At 35.6% G+C, this 24110-nt stretch overlaps 1 protein-coding gene across 3 annotated transcripts in view; it reads left to right on the top strand.

The window, feature by feature from the left end:
• The window catches only part of LOC127879975 (protein fem-1 homolog C-like), a 126960-nt gene that overhangs the window by 1361 nt on the left and 101489 nt on the right, over positions 1-24110 (top strand). The window contains exon 2 of one of the 3 annotated variants that reach the window (XR_008049369.1): positions 1133-7452. Coding sequence is in view for 1 of the 3 variants with exons in the window: in XM_052427125.1 (XP_052283085.1) it covers positions 1133-2457 (1325 nt within the window). In the remaining 2 variants the exon portion in view is untranslated. Of the gene's footprint in view, positions 1-1132; positions 9382-24110 lie in introns of those variants that run through there. The other 2 variants (XR_008049368.1, XM_052427125.1) reach the window with 2 other exon arrangements.

Raw genomic sequence — 24110 nt, 5'->3', positions numbered from 1 at the left:
CCAGTGTCACTATCAATGGATAGTTTCAGTGGTTGTGTGGCAGTTTGTTGGCATTGCTTTACCTATGGCATTAATCAACCTACGTTGTACTTCTCCGCAAAAAAAATGTGGCCAGTTAAGTTGGAGACTGATTATGGCATTCTTGTGTAATCTTCATGGAAAATGTGCAGTTCATTAATAATATTTTAAAAACATTTTCTACACGTAAAGCCGTTTAACAAATTATTCATTAATTAATAACCTAAAACAGTAATGTTTTGTTGCATTCTCTTATGATCAGGATCCCCTTCATTAACAGGACCAGTGAACTGTCTTGTTGTGGAAAAAATGGCTTTATAGAAAAGATTTGTATGCCCCCGAAGGAGGGCATATAGTGATCGAACTGTCCGTCTTTCCATCGCATTTTGCGTTTAGGTTTTGAAAAATGCTCAGAACTGCTTTGTCGCTTCAGATAGCAACTTAATATTTAGCATGCATATGTATCTCCTGGAGCTGCACATTTTGAGTAGTGAAAGGTCCAAGGTAAAAAAAAACAAATCCAAGGGAAATAATAAGCTTAAAAAGGAGATAATTATCTGAACCTGCCAAATGATAAAATAAATCAAAATGGTGCAGTAAGGGGTATTTTGTTATTGACAAACACCAGGGGTTTTTATCTGATTTTGGGGAAAGGGCCTGGCCTTTTTTGAGGGGAAAAAATCGCACAAAATGCCGGATTTCGGGGGAAAAAATCACGCGAAACGCCGGATTTTGGGGAAAATAAGGAAAGTCTTAAATAATCAATTCAACATATTTTGCTGTTTTTAAAACAAAATTAAGGCAACAGATAATTTAATTATGCAATATGTTATATTTTCTACACTGGGTCAGGCTAACTTATGTATTTAAAGTTATAAAAAAAAAAAAAAATTTTTTTTTTTTTTTAAGGGGAAAAAAATGAAGTCTGGGGGAAAATTTACCTGCTGAGGGGAAAAAAAAATTGAGGGGAAAGGGCCGATTTTCGGCGGGTCCCAAAGAAGGAAAAAAAGCCCTGAACACATCTCTTGTTTCTTATTTAATTAGAAGGTAAAACTTGTTTCATTTTATTGATATTTTTGTACACTTTATATCGGTATGTTTTTGTCAATTGCAGGTAACACAGCTCTTCATGATTGTGCAGAGTCCGGAAGTTTAGCAATAATGAAACTTTTGCTCGACTTCAAAGCTCGAATGGACAAAGATGCGTATGGTATGACCCCACTACTAGCGGCTGCTGTGGCTGGATTCTCTCATATTGTGGAGTTTCTCATCCAGAGACCAGATTGTTCTAAACAGCACAAAATAGATGCTTTGGAGCTTCTTGGCTCCACATACGTTGATAAGAAAAGAGACATGTTGGGAGCGATAGCTTTCTGGCGCCAAGCCATGGATGAGCGCTACGCAGACTCTCACAACCTCGTGTGGAAACCGTCCAGACCGGTGCTAAGTGAAGCTTATGAGAATGCTAGAGAAGTGACGTCTGTTGATCAGTTAGATGAGTTGATTGCTGATCCCGATGCCATGAGAATGCAGGCCTTGCTGGTTAGAGAAAGGATTCTGGGCCCTGCTCATCCAGATACGTCTTACTATATTCGTTACAGAGGTGCGCTTTATGCTGATATGGGTAACTTTGACAGGTGTATTCAGCTATGGCGTTATGCCTTAGATCTACAGCAGTCTGTTTTAGAACCCCTTAGTCCAATGACTCAGAGCAGTTTCTTGTCTTTCGCAGAATTGTTTTCTTTTATGACTACTGAGTGGAGGAATAGACCTGCTCATCCAGTGTCTTTTAAAGACATCCTGGATGTGTTGTTGAAAGCTGTGAACGAGTTAGACCGCGGTAGAAAACATTTGTCACAGCAAGAATCTGCTGAAAAGGACCTTACACACATCAATAGGCTTCTTGTGATAATTATGCATATTCTGTGTCTGATTTGTAGATTAAAAAAGAATCTTTCTGACGACACGGACAAAGATTTTAAACTTCATGTGTACAGGTTAGTGAAGCTCAAGCCTCTCGGTGCAAAGGGCTACACACCACTCCATCTAGCATGCACCAGAGAAACCACCAACGTAGGGCGTTACCCAGTGTGCTCATTCCCTTCAATGCCTGTTATATCTTTGCTGTTGGAAGTTGGGGCTGACCCTAATGCCCTGGATGCAGAAAAGAACACTCCTTTGCATGTGGCTGCCAGTAACAAACCATGTCGACCGGAAGTTTTTACTTTGCTCCTTAAGCATGGTGCCCATATTGATGCATGCAATGCAGAAAAGATAACGCCAATGCAAATGATCCGAGGTGTGTCCATATATGATATTGTGTCGCCACTTCAATTTACGACATTGCAGTGTCTTGCTGCGAGGAAGATTGTAAAGTGTGGCATCCCTTACAAGGGTTTTATTCCAGAGCGTTTAGAAAAATTTGTTGAAATGCACTAATGTTTCCACTCATAGTAACCAATTCCTGGTAGTTCCTACTTACCAAAAAATGATATGCATCCAATTGTCTGTAGTTGAAGCTACCTGTTTTTATTTGTGCGGATGGGTATCCATAATTAAGGATGATGGGTGCTTACAACTTTCTACTTTCAATCCCCTTTCTGCAAGTAATATAAGGATGTGTGTTTCAATAATTGTTTTTATGACCCCCTTAGAAGAAGGCAGAATATAGTTGTTGCGCCATACATTTGTATGCCTGTGCAAAATTTCCTTTCTCAGCAATTATTTTTTGGTACATATGTAAATTGATGGATTAAAAAAATAACTTTGCACAAATATAAACCAGCATAAGACCATGTGTGGTAACATGGACCTCCCTACCTCATGGTGATTGTCACAATTAGAGGTCTAAGATCAATTTTAACCATTTACCAGTTAGATACGTCTTTTGGCGCATTTTTAGTCCCTTAGAAAGTTGCATTTAATGAAAGACCCTTTTTACTAAATTCAAGTTTTAAATGCTTCATTTCCAACCCTTAGACACTGACGAGCAGCCATCAGCATAAAACTTGAATAGACTGCAAGTTACTCACAGGCTGTTCTGGTTTTATGCTGGTTGCAAAAGCCATTTTCACTTTGCTTCTTCTGGGGGAAAAGGTTAACCCATTTATGCCTAGCGTCTAGAAAAAAGGCCTTTGCAAACAGCGTAGACCCAGATGAGACGCTGCATGATGCGGCATCTCATCTGGGTTTACGCTGTTTGCTTAAAGGAAATTCTGTAAGAAATATTCTAAGTATAGAAATAAATATACTAGACATCCCTAATTTTGGAAATAAATTGATGCAATTTAGAAGGATGGGAAGAGTCCACTAGGCATACATGGGTTAAGACAAAAGTGGAATATGTTGGTATCAGTGTCCTATTGAAACATTTCGTGTAAATGAGTCATTTTGATACATTATTAGTTGTTGCTTTTTAATTAACAATCTATATCATAATCATTACATATTTTTGAAGGTTAAAAGCCCATACACACTCAAAATCAACAAATATTTCGTTCTATATTTGGAAAAATGAAAATGCTCTTTTTTCCTTTTTTGTGGGACAAAATATTCTACACATGCTCATGCACTAAGTTATTCTTCATGTGTTGTATGAATAGATATTGTTGCTTGAAATTAAAATGGAATATATCTTGCCACAAAAAATAAAAACGAGCATTTTGTATCTCCTTAAATCTATGTTACACATACATGTACCATAGTACATACCACATCTAGCGTTGAAATTTTGGCTTTTGCTATATGGAACACTGTTCTTTTTATGGGTGAACTTAATTATAAAATATTTTACAAAGTATTTGTTGATTTTGAGTGCTTATGTTACTTTAAAGTAATCAAACATATTTTGCAGCACACACCCAGTTAATTCAGTAGAAAAACCGAAACAATTTTATTGCAGGATTAGAAGATCTATTACCTTTTAATAGCTAAATTGCTGAACACAAAGGTTTTAGATTTTCCCAAATTCATGTGAGCGCTTAAGGGCCATAATGACCCTCTTGTTGCAGTATAAACTTCGATTTTGTTGTCCAATGTAGGAAGAATGTTTATTTTGAATGAATAAGTGTTAAGAATGTTACAAAACTTGTTTGTTTATCACTTTTCTTTCGTTTAACTTACAGCCGTATGATATGTACGTACATGTACATGGATTACCGACTGAGTCATTCAAAGTGAGGTCCTTATATAATTACAATCATGTTTGAAGAAGAAGATCTAAATATTGCCAGAGTGGTTCTCAACAATAACATTGTAATTTATTATGCCCCCCTTCGAAGAAGAGGGGGTATATTGCTTTGCTCATGTCGGTCGGTCGGTCGGTATGTCGGTCCGTCCACCAGGTGGTTTCCGGATGATAACTCAAGAACGCTTGGGGCTAGGATCATGAAACTTCATAGGTACATTGATCATGACCCGCAGATGACCCCTATTTATTTTGAGGTCACTAGGTCACAGGTGAAGGTCACAGTTACTGGAAATAGGCATTATACATTTATAAGGATTTAGCATGGTTCAAACAAGGGAAACAACTACGGTTTATGCATGTTCTTTTTATTACAGATTTGCCTCCCTTTAATTCATTCACAATCTCATTTTACATCAGAGATTCCAAATCTGACCTGTAAATGAGCCCCATATTTACTGCCAGTGCTAGGTTACCTTTTCCCATTTGATCATTCTTAAGTATTGGTATTGTAATGCTGCTACTGCTGCTGCTACTGCTACTACTACTACTATTACTACTACTATTACTACTACTACTTCTACTACTTCTACTACTTCTACTACTACTACTACTACTACTACTACTACTACTTCTACTACTTCTACTACTACTACTACTATTACTTCTCCTTCTACTACTACTACTACTACTACTACTACTACTACTACTACTTCTACTACTACTACTACTTCTACTACTACTACTACCACCACTACTACTTCTACCACCACCACCACCCACCCACCTACCACCACCCACCACCACCACCACCACCACCACAGTGACAAAAAACGTATTCACACAATGGCTGCTACTACAACTTATAGCCCATATAGGGGGGCATGCATGTTTTACAAACAGCCCTTGTTATATTGGGTTTCTTCAGTCATGTTTTGTTTGGATCACATCTGTTTGTACTAATTAGATGTGTATGCCCTTAGTTTTGAGTTTGTGTATATGCTCTTTTTTCGAAAACAAAAAAAACTTAAGATTTAGAGTATGCAGTATTACTGTGCTAGACATAAATATATGCTTTAAATCAGTGCCAACTAGTTTATGTTGTTGTTTTTATGTTAAATCATGACTGCATCATATACGTTTACACTGGAACACTTCCAACCTAACACCTATACAAAGCTCATTATATGGCTATTCATCAGGTGAACTTAATCAATTTTGACGGTGATTTATTAAATAATACAGAAAAAAAAGTATTTGCAATTTTGGTAAAATAAGAAATTTGATATTTGTTCAAACACTTGCCTCATACACATGGCCTAAAACAGACAAGGTTAAAGTTGTTAACACTTTCAAAATACATTGTACAGTGTACACTAATGATTAAATCTGATTATTTATATTCACACTCATTTTAAAATGTGCAAATGAAATTTTGCTAAAGAAAAATGTAAGTTAATAAGCAAAATCATGCCCAAATTTACCATAAATTAATGAGGTGTGTGTAAGTGTCTGGTTAGAGGTATAATCCAGTGTATTAGCACACTACATTTAAGTATGTCTATATGCTTATGAGCCTTGCTCTGTGAAAACAGTATTTAATGCATGTGCATTCTATGTCACCAAGATAAGCCCGTGCAGTTTGCACAGGCTTATCAGGTTGACACTTCCCGCTGTGTATGGTACATTTAAGTCGTTATACGGTAGGATATTCTTAGTAAGGGTCCAATGTAGGCGGAAAGTGTCATCCTTGATAAGTCTGTGTGGGACAACACTTTACGCATTAACCTTTTTCCACTCAGAAGCAAATTGAAATTGTCTATTGGCAAACAGCATAAAACCAGAACAGCCTGCAAGTAAATCACAGTCTGTTCAGGTTTTATGCTGGTTGCTGCTCATCAGTATCTAAGGGTTGGAAATGAAGCCTTTAAAATTTGAATCTAATTAGAAAGGTCTTTAATTAAAATTAATTTTCTGAGGGAAAATTAAAATTAATTTTCTGAGGGAAAATTAAAATTAATTTTCTGAGGAAAAAAAAGTACTGCAGTTGTAATGGTTTAACCCTTTTAGGGCTTGAACCGAATTTTAAAGGCCTTTGCAAACAGTTTGGATCAAGATCACGTTTTGTGGCGTCTGATCACGATCCAAACTGTTTGCTATTCTGATAGTGGTCTTTGAAAAAAGTAAAAAAATGATGATTTTAGAAATTCAGCAGACACCAATTTAGCAGACAACAAATAACCCAGCATGCAAAGGGTTAAACCCTGCTTCCCTAGAGTGGGGCTCAAATGAAAACTTAAACTAATATCTGTTCTTTGTGATTATGGTTGAACTGTATGCATAACACACTCTATAAGAAATATTGTTGTTAACTTTTATTGTAAAACTGTTTATAATTGAAGTTGCCCAAATTGAATAATAAAAAAATTCTGAGCAGAAATTGTTTAGGACATTTAAAATATAACGTAAACATGTGTAAACATATCTGAAATTATGAATGCGATCTTAAAGGGGCCTTTGCACGTTTGGTAAATTGACAAAATTTAAAAAAATGTTTCAGATTCGCAAATTTTTGTTGTAGTTATATTTGTGAGGAAACAGTACTAATGAACAATTACCATGCTCTAAAATATCCATTGTATGCATCTTTTGACGATTTAAAAACCTGAAAATTATAAAGTGTTGCAACATGAAACGATTGAATAATTAGGAGAGTTCTGTTGTTGTCATTATATTTTGTGATACTACGAGGATTGCTTATATAAAGTGTAAAATATATAACTCATTGTATGAGCACGAATGGCCCAGTGGTCTAAGCAATAGACTTTTACTCCAGGGGTTAGTGGTTCGAGTCCAGTTGAGGGTTACTTTTTTTTTCTTTCTTTAATTTTATTATTGTTTTTATGCCCCCCTTCGAAGAAGAGGGGGTATATTGTTTTGCACATGTCGGTTGGTCCGTCCGTTGGTCCGTCCACCAGATGGTTTCTGGATGATAACTCAAGAACGCTTAGGCCTAGGATCATGATACTTCATAGGTACATTGATCATGACTGGCAGATGACCCCTATTGATTTTCAGGTCACTAGGTCAAAGGTCAAGGTCACAGTCAGTGACTCGAAATAGTAAAATGGTTTCCGGATGATAACTCAAGAATGCTTACGCCTAGGATCATGAAACTTCATAGGTACATTGATCATGACTGGCAAATGACCCCTATTGATTTTCAGGTCACTAGGTCAAAGGTCAAGGTCACAGTGACTCAAAACAGTAAAATGGTTTCCGGATGATAACTCAAGAATGCTTACGCCTAGGATCATGAAACTTCATAGGTACATTGATCATGACTGGCAGATGACCCCTATTGATTTTCAGGTCAAAGGTCAAGGTCACAGTGACTCGAAATAGTAAAATGGTTTCCGGATGATAACTCAAGAATGCTTACGCCTAGGATCATGAAACTAAATAGGAACATTGATCATGACTGGCAGATGACCCCTATTGATTTTCAGGTCACTAGGTCAAAGGTTAAGGTCACAGTGACTCGAAATAGTAAAATAGTTTCTGGATGATAACTCAAGAATGCTTACGCCTAGGACCATGAAACTTCATAGGTACATTGATCATGACTGGAAGATGACCTCTATTGATTTTCAGGTCACTAGGTCAAAGGTCAAGGTCACAGTGACTCGAAATAGTAAAATGGTTTCCGGATGATAACTAAAGAATGCTTACGCCTAGGATCATGAAACTTCAAAGGTACACTGATCATGACTGGTTGATGACCCCTATTGATTTTCAGGTCACTAGGTCAAAGGTCAAGGTCACACAATGGCTGCCACTACAACTGACAGCACATATGGGGGGCATGCAACAGCCCTTGTTTACTGGAGCTTTTTAAATCTAATGTTTACATTTATCACTATAAAGCATTTAATGACAAACTTTAATACATGCCAACATCTCATTCTGTAAAAAGGTCCCTTTAATAGACATGCATGTATATGCATGTATATTACTTACCTACATGTAATTGTAAAATGTAGGTGTAAAAAGGGTGTACTGTATCCTTGTTAGTCCCCTACCGGGGACTATTTGGTTTGCGCTCTGTGCGTCAGTCTGTCAGTCCGTCACACTATTCTGGATCCTGCAATAACTTTAAAAGTTCTTCATATTTTTCTTGAAACTTGAAACATGGACAGATGGCAATATGGATATTTATGCATGTCATTTCATTTTGTTCCTATGTCAAGAATTCTAATTGCTATGGCAACAAATAGACTAGAAATATTGCTGAAAATGGTGGATCCTGCGATAACTTTAAAAGTTCTTCATATTTGTTCATGAAACTTGAAACATGGACAGATGGCAATATGGAGAGGTAGGGGACTTTTATTGCTTGGCAATAGTCTTGTTAAACTTATGTTGTGACAAATTAACACAACTACAGTTGTTAAGTAAAACTATGAGTGAATCATGTACCAGTGTGCATTTTATAAATCTTGTTACAAATTTTTACAAATATTCTTTTATAAGATCGAATAGCAACAAGGTTTGAATTGCAACAGGACTGGGTGTATGGGTTGTTTCTTTTCTATTTAACAAATATTTAATTTTGTATATTTAATAAAGTTTATGCTTTTTCATAAAAAATAAAATGAAATACTTTACCTTATAATTTCAATGTTTATTCTAGATTTTTTTTCTTAAGATGTTAAACATTAAAAAAATCTAAAAACAAAACTTGATCAATATTTTGAATATTTAAATTCTAGTATTTGTTAAGTATACCTCATTAAGAGCAATCTCTTACGTCAGTAGAGTGCAAAAATGAAATTTTGTATCTGATACAAACAGATTTGATCAAGCAAGTTATACCGATAAATTGTTCTTCACAACATGTATAGGAAAAATTATATTCCAACAAGTGGAAAGAGTCTTTCCCCGTTAGCCTGTGCAAACTGCACACATATGCATTAAGCCCTATTTTCTTTGAGTGTGGCTTCATTATATATGATATATTTTTCTTTTTGCATTTTCTGTAAGTTCTAACACTGCCTGTTAGTATCCTGAATTGTGTGTGTGTTGGTTTGACTCTTTGAAAAGGGGTTGTTTTACCAATTGTTTAGTATTGGCCTACAATATATGATGTGTTATGTTATAATAAAGCCTAATCTTTATGGTATGCTCATGTGTTCATATTATGTAATAACGGTCAACATAAGAAAACAAGCAAATTAGTTGAATTTCTATCCCCCGCCAAATATATATTTTATTTGTTGACAGGTGAGGAACTGATTTTATGCATTGCAATTCTTCTAATTTATATCTATACACCCATGAAGTTTCATGTTGAAATCTTGTATAGTATCTGAGATATAGACCTAAAAAGTTACATCATAAAAAAAAAACAAAGGGCAATGACACTTATTAGGGAAAGTGTTGGGTTATCATTCTTGTGCAAGGCAATTACACACATGAAGTTTCATGTTGAAATCTTTTTAAGTATCTGAGATACAGCCCTGTAAAGTTACATCATACAAAACAACAAAGGGCAATAACTCTTATTAAGGAAAGTGTAAGGTTATGGTTCTTGTGCAAGTTAATTCTCCTTATTGATACAATGAATCTATAAACCCATGAAGTTTCATGTTGAAATCTTGTTAAGTATCTGAGATATAGCCCTGAAAAGTTACATAAAAAACAACACCAAATGTAAGTAATTTTTATGAAGGAAAGTGTAAGGTTATGGTTCTTGTGCAAGGCAATACCCTTATTGATACAATGAATCTATACACCCATGAAGTTTCATGTTGAAATCTTGTAGTATCTGAGATAAAGCCCTGTAAAGTTACATCATACAAAAACTACAAAGGGCAACTCTTATTTAGGAAAGTGTAGGGTTATGGTTCTTGTGCATGGAACTTCTCATTGATATCTATGCACCCATGAAGTTTCATGTTGATATCATATAGTTTCTGAGATATAGCACTGAAAAGTTTGTGACAGCCGGCCCGAAGGACTGACGGACAACTCCAATTATATATCCCTTCGGCTTTGGCGGGGGGGGGGGAACTTCTATTAGCGCACACTTTCATTGGGGAGCGACATAGGTACAGCATTCTACTTTTGCGTGCATATGGGAGTTACCCACTTCCCCAATACAGAAAGTCTTCACTGAAACTAATGTCATTTATAAACATCATCATCAAGTCAAACTCAGTTCTGTATTTTGACATTAAAAGTCGTAAGCCTTTCCGTACTACGTTAAGCAAAAGCTTAATTATATTTACGATATGCATATGCTTATTAGTACCATTATATGTCAGTTTGAATTTATACTAGAGGACTGTTGCCGTAATATAAGCAGAATACACATTTGTTTGTCATTAAATTGCGCAGTGATTACCGGTAGGTCAGCGAACATAGTCAAAGTCATAAAGTAGAATAATACCTTTCAAATTGTACCACATACATATTGTGCAACCACGCAGTATTAAAAAGGCCGTCCAACAGATTTTGGCATGTATTGAAGCTTGTCATTAAATGCTTTATATTGATAAATTTAAACATTTCAACTAAAAATCTCCAGTAAAAAAAACAACAGGAAAACAATTTAAAAAAAGGAAAAAAAAGTAACCCTCAACAGGGCTCGAACCACTGACCCCTGGGGTCCTGGAGTAAAACGTCTCCCACATAGAGCACTCGACCATCCATGCTCATGCTTAGTGCGGATGTATTTTTAACCTATATAAGCAATCCTCCTAGTATCCCAAAATAAAACGACAACAACAGAACTTTCCAAATTATTCAATCGTTTCGCGTCGCACGACGCTTTATAATTTTCAGGTTTTCAAATCATCACAAGATGCATATAATAGATATTTAAGAGCATGGTAAATGGTCAGTATTACTATTTCCTCAAAAATATCATAACGTAAACGAAAATTTGCGAATCTGAAACAATTTTTTTTTAATTTTTGTGAATTTACCAAAACGTGAAATCTGTTGGACGGCCCCTTTAATGTTCTATCACGCTTCTTAATATACCGACTCGGTACTATTGGCGTTGTTGATTTGTGTCATTGAGGTTTAATGAGCATGTATCACTTAAGAGAAGAAAGCAGTTGATTTTGTGGACATCGTAAACAATAGAGTCGTGTTCTGAGAAAACTGGACTTAATGCATGTGTGTAAAGTGTCGTCCCAGATTAGCCTGTGCGGACCAGGAAAGACACTACGTTTTTAAGGTATTTATAGTTTCAAGGAAGTCCCTCCTTACCGAAAATCCAGTTAAGGTGGAAAGTGTCGTCCCTGATTAGCCTATGCGGATTGCACAGGATAATCTGGGACGACACTTTACGCACATGCATTAAGCACAGTTTTCCCAGAACGCGTCTGGGTATATATGTACACTGTCCTAATTGATAATTTATGTATAACCATTAACTGTGTTTTTTTACAGTGTTATAATTATTTTACGCCCCGTCCCAATGCTGTGCATGAAACATTGTTCTTCTAACCTAGTAATGTTGAGGGCCGACTCTGACGTATTTTCAACATTATTCGAGCATTAAAATCAATTATTTAAATCAATTACATGTATTTACAAACTTAAATTATACTGATACATATGAAACCACTTATAAGTCAATTATCTAAGAAACAATTACCTGTTTTCTTTTATATTGTACTAATGTTATTAACCAAAGTTTATAGTTTTTTGGACGAACCCTGAAATGGAAACGTTATTTCCCATAGTAACGGGATTTCTTCTGGCAAACATCATGCCTGTGATTCACATGTTCTTTTATGGGAAACTATGTTTCAAATCTAACCAATGAAAATAAAATTAGTCCCATCCCTCGCGCCCTGATAATGTCGAAAGGTTATATATAAATGGGCCGCGCTCTGTGAAAAGGGGGTTTAATGCATGTGCGTAAAGTGTCGTCCCAGATTAGCCTGTGCAGTCCGCACTGAATAATTAGGGACGACACTTTCCGCCTAAACTTGACATGCTAAGAAGAGACTTTCCTGGAACGAAAAATATCATAAACGCGGAAAGTGTCGTTCCTGATTAGCCTGTGCGGACTGCGCAAGCTAATCTGGGACGACACTTAACGCACATTCATTAAACCCCTTTTTCATAGAGCGCGGCCTTAATATTTTTTTCTGACCCTGACGTGTTGAAGTTTGGACGGATCCACTATAAATCGATGCATAGGTATATTACACAATTTTTAAGAACTACAACAACAACAACTTTCATTCAGCAATAAAGCTTACAATACAGCTTCTAGCCTACACTGGTGAATATAAATATACACGTCTCTGGTTCAGATGATGGTATTTATTATTTGATAAAGGAGGACGTAAACTATTCATCATAAATCGCAATGACTTTGATTAATAGTCTGAAATCTAAAAATGAAAGTGTTTATTTGTTAATTGATTGAATCTACAAAATAAAAAAAAACAAACAAGATGGATATAATGGTAAGTCTATAAATATAATTTCTAGAGTTTGTGATGAGTGATTGCTCAATTAATCATTTATAAGTTCTTCCCTTAAATTGTTTGCGTAATTTATATATTTTGCTATGTCAATTAGTTCACTTTTATTTTTTGTAGACATGATGATCTTAAGTTTTGTTATAGTTGGCCATCTACAATAGTAAGGTTTTAAGTATTTTCTTCTTAGTTGAGAATATAAGGGGCACGTTAGGATAAAATGATATTCGTTTTCAATTAGATGTGAATTACAGATTTTGCATTTTCTGTCTTCTCTATTTATATTATAATCCGGAGAAAAGCACAAAATATGAGAAGCTGTCAAGCAAGTTATCGGATTATTTTTCTCCTAAAAAGAATAAACATTACTCAAGATATTTATTCTTTAAGATGCGTCCCAATAGCGGAGAAAGCACAATTGAATATGCTGCTAGGCTGCGGGACAAGGCGCTTTCATGCAATTTTTTGGACATTGATGATCGAATACTTGAAGATCTTGTACAAACTACTAGTAATTCTGAGTTTGTAAGAAAAGTATTACATAAACAATGGCCACTCCAAGAAGCATTAAGCGATGCTCAAATCCACGAGGATACATCTGTCCAGATTGGGGCGATGGGTCACCAATAATGGGACATTGCCAGAGTAAGCAAAAAGAAGAAATCATTTACAGCTACTAATGATTCGCGAAGCGACAGAGGTGTTAATTGTAGATACTGCGATAGGAAACACCCGTTTCAGAAAGAAAAATGCCCAGCTTATGGAAAAAAGTGTTATGCTTACGGTAAATTGAACCATTTTGCGAAGGTTTGTAGATCAAAAGATCATGGGAACAGATACAGACCTACACCTTACAGGGGATCGAGAGAAGTTAGATATACAAGCAATGACACAGATAGTGAAGCTTCAAGCAGTTCGGAAGAAGAATCCAGAGAATTTATTAATTCAGTCAGGAGTCGGACCAAAATGCATGTGCAAAGACAGAAAATAGCAAAGAGAAATTACACACAGTGTGGATATTGTGGACGAAATCAAGTGCATGCAAGAAAGGAGCATTGTATAGCTTATGGGAAAAGGTGCTATTATTGCAACAAGTGGCACCACATAGCCAAAGTATGTAAATCTGCTGAAAACGATCATAACGAGAATACAGTACCAGGCAAGAGCAACATGCAAAGGAGAGGAACAAGACAAAGAAGAATTAATGACTTTTCATCTTCTGATGAATCGGATCACAGCTTATCCAGATCTAGTTTAACAAGAAGCGTTCAACATATCAGCAAATGTTATGACTTGATCGGAAATGGCTTTATGGTTGATGCCTTTCAAGGAACAGGAGTCAATTCATACCATCATAAACATTGATTATACGTTTAATCAATTGTTATTTGATAATTTAGTTTATATATACAGAGAGGGAGCATTAAATTATTGAAATAGCGAGCAGTCTTAGTGAGCGAGTCTTTTACAGGTTCCAGCACTGGAAGAGCTAGTGATGGTTTAGTAGTGTCTTGGTTTATCCATAAATCCGCAAGACCCATTTGTTCCAACATTTCTTTAATGTGTGGCGCCCAGTTATTTTTATTGTAATCTATTCCATTTTCTGCGTCCGTTTTTAGCATGAAATAAACCTTTTTTATTATGTTATTTTCCTGTAAATTAAGAATTTTTATCCAGTATCGAAACATAATAATTTTTCGGTGCGCATTCAACGGTATCCTTCCAAGTTCACCATACAGACCCATAAGGTTAGACAATGTTTTAACGCATAGTAATTTTCTTAAAAATTTCGAATGGATTTGCTCAATTTCTTTTGCTTTATGTTGACCCCACACTTCAGCTGAGTAGTTTAGATTTGGGCTTATTAATACATCAAATAATTTTATTTTTTCTTGTGTTTGAAATTCATACTGATTAAAAACGGAAAAGAGTTTATGCGTCTCCCTCGAAGCCTGTTCTGATTAGCACTTCTGAGTTCTGTTCCAGTTTCCGTGTTTGAAAAAAAAACTCCTACATATTTAAAGTATGAAACTACTTCAAGCTCTTCGCCATATAGGAATATGTCGATATTTGTGTGCCTTGTGCTTTTTTTTAAAATATCATTTTTGTTTTTGCTGTATTTATCTTTAATTTCCATGTATTACAGTATAACTCGATATCGTTTAACATGGATTGTAAAGCGGCTTGTGATGTTGCGAATAGAACCTGATCGTCCGCATAAAGTATCAAAAATAATTTAAGCTCATTGATTGAAATTACATCGTTAATATTCGAGTTAATATTATTTAAAATATCGTTTACGAATACCATAAACAGTAAGTATGATCCACAGTCACCCTGTTTAATTCCTTGATATGAGTATATGATGTCTGATATCTGGTTATTATTTTTAATTACTGATTTGACAGTGGGATACATCGCTTTAATAGCGTTAATCATTTTGGTGATTATGTTATGTGAGACAAATGTTTGCCATAAGAATAGAGGATTAATTCTATCATAGCATTTTTCATAATCCATGAATGCGCTGTAAACTTTTTGCCCGCTGTGAATTACTTTAGATATGATAGCCTGAACTAAGAAAATGCAATCAGCAGTGCTTTTAACTTTTTGATACCCAAACTGAGTTTATATTATCGTTTCATTATTTGCTGTCCATATTAAAAGACGATTAAAGAGAATTTGTGAATATATTTAGCTAATATATTATTAAGTGTTATTCCTCGGTGATTGTGTACTAGGTTTGGATCACCGCCTTTAAATATTGGTATAATGTAGCCCAAACCCCAGCATTCAGGGTATACAGCATTTTGAAATAGGTTGTTATATAGTGTGTGTAAGTAAGGTGATATGATATCAAACGCGCTGTTTATGCATTCTGCTGATATTTCATTAGGTCCAAATGCTTTATTATTCTTTTGTTTAAAAAACTGCCTTCTGTATTTCGTTTAACGTTATTTCGCAATCTAAATTATGATTGTTTGTTGCCTGGTTTTCAGCAGCATTTTCATCATGATTTTCTACTAGCAGGGACTTGAAGTGTTCAAATAGATTTCAAGAATTTTCTAGGTTGTGATTTGGCGATGTTTTCTAGTTTAATACCTTCGTTTGTTTTATATTTAGTTTTTGCGAAATTTCTTATTTTGTTATAAATTGTTCTCCGTTTCGAAAAAATATACTCTGTTTTCGTTTGATTAATTACGGTTAAAGGTGTTTCGTCCAGTTTTAAATTCGTGTTTTGCGTCATGACAGTCTTTGTGGAACCACGGGGGTTTTTCTCGTGGATTACGGTTGTGCGAGTTACTGTGTGAGAAAGTTTTCAGTGTTTTACTGAAAACCCGTGTTGCTTGCCCATGCATGAAATTTGTGAGAAGATTTACCTGATCTGTTGCGTTGTTGTTATTAAAATCTGGCAGCTTATCAATATTATTGATGGTTCATTATGGTTTATTTATTCGCATAAGCAGCAATACATGCTTTTGGCAAAATTAATAATATCATTAATACATATACACAATGAGAAGAAGTTCGGCTATACAGAGAATTATTGTATGCAATATTAATTATTGTTATTCCACAAGTATAGGGAAGTAAATTATAACATATAAATAATGTCGATAGATGATATAAATAAAGCCAAAAAAGGCTACAGAAACAGTAAAATGTATCCAAAAAAAGAAAAACTAGAGCTTTGTCACAGACGTGACGAATACCCCCACATGCCGCATTGACTCAAAATGTTTTGCATGTCGTCTTCACAAAAAACAGCGGACACCATGCTCAATTATTAAAACGCACTAAGTGACCCCTTGACCTAGTTTTTGACCCAGAAAGGCCCATGTTCTAACTTGACCTTAAGATCATCTCCATAAAACTTCTGACCAAGTTTGGTGAAGATCGGATGTAAACTACTTGAATTAGAGAGCGGACACCATGCTGAATGTTAAAAAACGCACTAAGTGACCCCGTGACCTAGTTTTAGGCCCGGAATGGCCCATGTTCAAACTTGTCCTAGAGATCATTTAGATAAAACTTGTGACCAAGTTTGGTGAGGATTGGATGAAAACTACTTGAATTAGAGAGCGGATAACATGGTGAGGTTTAAAACGCACTAAGATACCCCGTGACCTAGTTTTTGACCCGGCATGACCCATATTCAAACTTGACCTAGACATCATCTAGATACAACTTCTGACCAAGTTTCGTGAAGATTGGATGAAAACTACTTGAATTAGAGAGCTGACAACATTGTGATGTTTAAAAGGCACTAAGTGACCCCGTGACCTTGTGTTTGACCCGGCATGACCCATATTCAAACTTGCCCTAGACATTATCAAGTTACAACTTCTGACAAATTTTGGTGAAGATTGGATAAAACTACTTGAATGAGAGAGCGGACAACATGGTGAGGTTTAAAACACACTAATAACCCCGTGACCTAGTTTTTGACCCGGCATGGCCCATGTTCGAACTTGACCTACACATCATCTAGTTACAACTTCTGACCAAGTGTGGTGAAGATCGGATTTAAACTACTTGAAATAGAGAGCGGACACCATGCTCAATGTGTAAAACGTACTAAGTGACCCTGTGACCTAATTTTTGATCTGGCATGGCCCATGTTCGAACTTGGCCTTCAGATCATCTAGATAAAACTTCTGAGAAAGTTTGGTGAAGATCGGATGAAAACTACTTGAATAAGAGAGAGGACATCATGCTGAATGTTAAAAAACGCACTTAGTGACCCCGTGACCTAGTTTTTGACCCGGCAAGGCCCATGTTCGAACTTGGCCTTAAGATCATCTAGATACAACTTCTGACCAAGTTTGGTGAAGATCGGATGAAAACTACTTGAATTAGAGAGCGGACAACATGCTGAATGTTTAAAACGCACTAAGAGACCCCGTGACCTAGTTTTTGACCCGGCAAGGCCCATGTTCGAACTTGGCCTAGACGTCATGTAGATACAACTTCTGACCAAGTTTGGTGAAGATCGGATGAAAACTACTTGAATTAGAGAGCGGACACTTAATACGGACCGACAGACAGACCGACCGACCGACCGACCGACCGACCGACAGACAAGTTCACTCCTATATACCCCCCTAAACTTCGTTTGTGGGGGTATAACAACAATGTGAAGGAATTTTAAGCAACTAGGAAGCAACAGAAGAATCAATGACATCTTTTCGTTTTAACATTGCAAAATAGATAAATTTCGATACTTTGCGGATACGTTTTACAGAATGTGTTGACATATTTTTTTCAAAATAGTTCAATGTGTTAAATGACAGCCTTATGGTGTATTTTGACCTAAGATCTAATAAATTGGACAAATACATAGAAAATGAAATTCAGATTAAATCATACCACTTGTACACACTTTACACTTACGATCATTGACGTTAATATTATCAAGTCTTCCTCTTTCTATTTCTAAGTGATGCAAGCACAATCGGAATCTACTCAATGCAATTCTATGTTTTTCATTATCTACACAATTTAAAGCGGGTATATACGATCTTGTCAAATATTTATTAATTAATATAAAATGTGTAAAAAACTTATTATACATATATTTCAATATAAACTAAAATAAAAGTTAAAAAGAACATGTGTCTAAAAATGCTAAATAAGCCAGATATTTAATTCTGAAATCAAAAAAGGCTGTTACAGCCGAATTCGCCAGCATGTATATCATGCATATACGATGTGAATCTAAATTTAGTTTAACGGTTCATTTGAAATTCCTGCAGCGATATCATTGTGTCACACCGGTCTTTACTGACGTAGTGACGTCACCATCTATGTATAGAATGGCAGCGATATCGATTCATACCATTGTGTACACACCGGTCTTACTGACCTGTGTACCAATGCGAAAGGAACTGTGAGTAGCGATTCTTTTACGATTGAAAAGTGAAAGCGAAAGCATGTCAGGTAATCGTGCTTCTGATAATCGCTATCAGTCTTAATAGAGATTCAAAATCACATTTAAACATAATTAAATAACATTTCTTTAAACAACATTCCGTTTAAAACATACAATAAATAACGATTTTTCTTTAATTATTAACATTTTCATTCGTACGCAGAACTACTTTGGCGGAAGCATAATTCCCCAAACCAGGGGAATGTGATGCGTCTAAGCATAGAGGTGACAATAACGTAGTGACGTCACCATCAATGTATAGAATGGATTCATACGACACACGAACACTTACTAAAAAGACGAATGCATCGGTTATTGTAGGAAAATAATTACGAATTATCGTCGTCACAATCGGCTCGGGGCGCTAATTTGTATTTGCTGCATTTTATGAAATTCGTCTTAAATGTATCATTTTTCTTGCATATTGTGTGTTATTATAACATATTTGTATCAATATTTTACAATTCAGCACATATAAAAATCGTATATACCCGCTTTAAGTAGGTTTCAAAACAAAATTCTTTTTTAAATATGTTATAATTTTTAAGCTTACTTTGAGACTCTATACATTCAAACCAGGTTTGAATGTAACCATCACGGACTCTTTGTTTAAGCATACAAATGTAATTGATTTCGTGATTCTGATGCAACCATAAATTACTGAAACCAAGTAAATCAAGTGTAGTTTTAACAGCATTTGGCCAACACAGTTTGCTATCAATATTCATGCAAGCAACGTCAGTAGTTAATGTATTAAATACTCTGTTTAACAAGGTATTCTGTGTTTTCTTGATTTTACACCATTAGTTAAAGGCTAGTTCTTTACATGTGACTGATAATGGGAAGCGACCAAGTTCACCTAGTACAGCCGCGTTTGATGTTTGTTGACGAACCACAAGTATTTGTTTACAGAATTCGAAATGCAATTTATCAACCTCGGGAATATCGTAAATTCCACAGACTTCGCAGACATACGTGATAATTGGTGCTACCATTGCGCTAAAAAGTAATAATTTAGTTTTAATATCTATATAATTTGATTCTGCTAAATAATGAGATAGCATGATCATATGCTGTGAGAGCCTGCTCATTCAGGGCTTCAACTGCGCGTTTAAGTGAACCGTTATAGAAAAATGTAACACCTAAGTACGTAAAACATCTACTATTTCAATATTGTCGCCGTTGAGTTCCCATTTGTGAATATTTTTATATTCATAGTTTTGAAATATACATACCTTAGTTTTCCCTACGTTTATCTTGAGACCCAACTTCTAAGAATATTCATTTATACAATTTAATTGGTATTGTAGACTACGGGGATCAGTTGAAAAAAATGCAATGTCACCGGCAAACATTAACATAAAAATAGATAACATATCAACATCATTAGTACATATGTTTGTAGAACTCAAGTGTTCACCAATATCATTTATAAACAAAATAAACCAAAGAGGTGACAATGGCTCGCCTTGCTTGACTCCTAATGAATCATCAAACAAGTATGACATTGAACTTGGACACGTTATTTCACATTTGCATATATGGATTTCAGCATATTGAGCATTTTACAGCTGATACCTGAGTTCACAAGTTTAATCCATAGGGCATCATGAATGACAGTATCAAATGCTTTTTCATAGTCTACAAAGGCACTAATAGTTTTAAATTATTCGCTAAAACCTTCTGAATTATACTATGTAAAATAAATATACAGTCTGACTTAATACGATTGTTTCTAAAACCAAATTGACATTTATTAAAAATAGATTCATTCTTACACCAATTATAAGGACGGTTGTGCAGCGTTAAAGAAAATATTTTAGCCATAATATTAACTAGAGTTATCCCTCTATAATTTGCCGGATTAGATTTATTTCAAATGTTTCTTAAATGAAAGATTGGGTAATCGAGAGTTCAAAATAGAATATATATCGACTGTGGAAGTTCTTACACTAATTGATAAACTTAATCCTAATAAAAGTAGTGGCTTAGACAGAATCCTAAAACTTTGCAAAGATTATATTGTACAGCCTCTAACGACATTAAGTAATACTTTAATTTCAACTGGAATCTGTCCAGACTTACTTAAATTAGCAAGTGTCGTACCTCTCCATAAAGGAGGAGATAAACATGATCCTAATAATTTTAGACCTATCTCTTTATAACCTACAATTTCTAAAATAATTGAAAGACATGTAGCAATTCAATTGAATAAATATTTAAAAGAAACCTGTATACTAAATGAACACCAATCGGGTTTTAGACAAAACCACTCATGCCAAACTGCAAAATAATCGGACTCGTTGATTCATGGTTAAATTGTATGGACGATGGTTATTTGATAGGAACTGTTTTTGTGGACTTCAAAAAAGCATTTGACTTAGTAGACCACACCATTCTTCTGCACAAATTAAAACTATATCATTTTTCGGATTCGTCTTTAAAGTTTCTTTTAAATCATATCTACAGAGCCGTTCGCGGGCAGATGGAGTAACATCACACACCTGCATGCAGGCTGTCAAGCGGTCATACTTTTTCCTACTTTTTCATCAGGATCCTACTTTTTCCTATTTTTTTTTAACCAAATCTTCCTATAATTCCTACTTTATCATTTTCCAAGGAAAAAAATAATATTTTTTTAAGAGTTTATTTAGTAAACTTGCAGGATGAATTAATCTATGGCTTGACTGTATCCCTGTTAAGGTGCATTCATCTAGACGAGACCTGACAACCGATGCTGACTGTCTGCTAGCAATTCTTCAGGAAGCATAGATATTTATTTATTTATTATGTAACTTTTGAAATACTGACAAAAGTGTTTTTTTAAGTAACAATAGTGCCTTGTTTGCTTCCTTAGCATTTGTACACTGCAGACTTCACTACCTTACACAGTTCCCAGTGATGCAAGAGCTGAGGGAACCAATTGTTTATTCCAGTTTTATTATGCCCCCCTTCGAAGAAGAGGGGGTATATTGCTTTGCACATGTCGGTCTGTCGGTCGGTCCGTCCACCAGGTGGTTTCCGGATAATAACTCAAGAACGCTTGGGGCAAGGATCATGAAACTGCATAGGTACATTGATCATGACTTGCAGATGACCCCTATTGATTTTGATGTCACTAGGTCAAGGTCACGGTGACCCGAAATAGTAAAATGTTTTCCGGGTGATAACTCAAGAACGCATACGCCTAGGATCATGAAACTTCATGGGTAGATTGATCATGACTCGCAGATGACCCCTATTGATTTTGAGGTCACTAGGTCAAAGGTCAAGGTCACGGTGACCCGAAATAGTAAAATGGTTTCCGGATGATAACTCAAGAACGCATACGCCTAGGATCATGAAACTTCATGGGTAGATTGATCATGACTCGCAGATGACCCCTATTGATTTTCAGGTCACTAGGTCAAAGGTCAAGGTCACGGTGACCCGAAATAGTAAAATGATTTTCGGATGATTACTCAAGAACGCATTTGCCTAGGATCATGAAACTTCATACGTAGATTGATCATGACTCGCAGATGACCCCTATTGATTTTGAGTTCACAAGGTCAAAGGTCAAGGTCACAGTGACCCGAAATAGTAAAATGATTTTCGGATGATAACTCAACGCTTTTGCCTAGGATCATGACATTTCATAGGTACATTGATCGTGACTCGCAGATGACCCCTATTGATTTTCAGGTCACTAGGTCAAAGGTCAAGGTCACAGTGACAAAAAACGTATTCACACTATGGCTGCCACTACAACAGACAGCCCATATGGGGGGCATGCATGTTTTACAAACAGCCCTTGTTTTGTTTCCATTGACAACAATTTGACCAAACCTAATGCATGTTTACATGATATTGCTGTTTGGAATGTAGAGATAGAGAGATACATGTATTGTATGAGTGGATATGTAATATGGAATTTATTACACAAGTTATTTGAAAAAGATAAAACTGATGCTTGGCCGAGTTTTTATCATTTACAAATATAATGTAATACATTCCGTATTACATGACAACAGATATGATGTTCTATTGATATCATAGGTACATCATGTTTAGTAATTAATGTCAAGTAATTAAAAATAAATGCACAGAGCTTAAATGCCCTGATACATTTTCTGATGATGCCATAGCTAGTGAGGTAACTTCAAGGTGTTACAGTGTAGTATTAAAAATATTAAACAACATTATTACACTCCCGCGACGTCATCGATGATGTAAAATCCATTATTTGAAATTGGAATAACAATGTAGTGCAACAGTTTCATTGACCAATCCATGATGTCATAAAAGGTGTCAGGTGATAAGGTCCTATCTCCAGTTGCATAATCTGCTCTGCAATGACCAGTCATTTTGAATGTAACTTAAGTCATTATAACTGCACCCTATTGTCAATTTAAAGGTTTCAAAATGTAGCTGTAGCAGAGCATTAACACTGCTTTATATACTAGTATTAATCTTGTACAACAAGTTGGTGTATCACTAAATAAATTTGGTCTTCTGCTTAAGGATTTAACATGCACAATATATTAACATTTTTATATCCATACACAGAAGACCTCTAACCACTTATTTGATGATACACCAAAATGAACAGCATCTAATTATACTTCCTGAACAGGGTAGCTTGGCTTGAAACTTAATTATCACTAATAATAGATACACTATAAGTGCTAAAATGCCTAGTGGGAAAACAAAGTTTAACCCTTCATGGCTGGAGAAGTTGGACAACAGTGGAAAAAACACTTGGATCGTGGTGCATGAGTGATACCGGCAATGAGTTTGCAGGATATTGTACTGCCTGCATGAAGTCCATCTCGTGTAGTAATTCTGGTGCTAATCAACTGATAAGTCATACAGACGGACAAAAACACAAGAAAAACATGAAATACATGCATGATAATTCACAAAAGCGTTTGTTTGGAAGTGCTCCAAAGACAATCAGCTCTCAGGGTGGTGGGGATAAATCTATCTGTGTGCAAGTACATACATCACACAAGGAACAGGTACAAAAGGCTGCAATCCTCTGTGCCCTTAAGGTAGCTTCAAGTGGGTATCCATACAGAACATGTGATGGCACTCCTGCTCTGTATCAAGCTGTGTTTCCTGGACTTGTGTCTAAAGATTTTGTATTATGTATTCCTACTTTTGAGGGAAAAGTTTCTACTTTTTTCCTACTTTTTTTGCAAAAGTAGTTCCTTTTTTTCCCTAGTTTTTGAAAAAGGTTACTTTACAGCCTTCTGCATGATAAGTTCCGGTGTACCACAAGGCTCCATTTTAGGACCTTTGTTATTTTTACTTTACGTGAATGATCTACCCTTAAAACTAACATCAGAATCTGACATGTATGCCGATGATGTATAAATCCACTGTCAAGGGAATAATATAACGATGATAAATTGCAGACTTCAAAACGACTTACTAAGGTCCCAAAATTGGTCTATGATAAATAATATGGGAATCAACCCAGAAA

Source organism: Dreissena polymorpha, chromosome 4 (assembly GCF_020536995.1).
Source record: "Dreissena polymorpha isolate Duluth1 chromosome 4, UMN_Dpol_1.0, whole genome shotgun sequence".
Taxonomy (NCBI): Eukaryota; Metazoa; Mollusca; class Bivalvia; order Myida; family Dreissenidae; genus Dreissena; species Dreissena polymorpha.
Note: the sequence above shows the minus strand (reverse complement) of the source record. Positions and strands in the feature narration are given on the sequence as shown.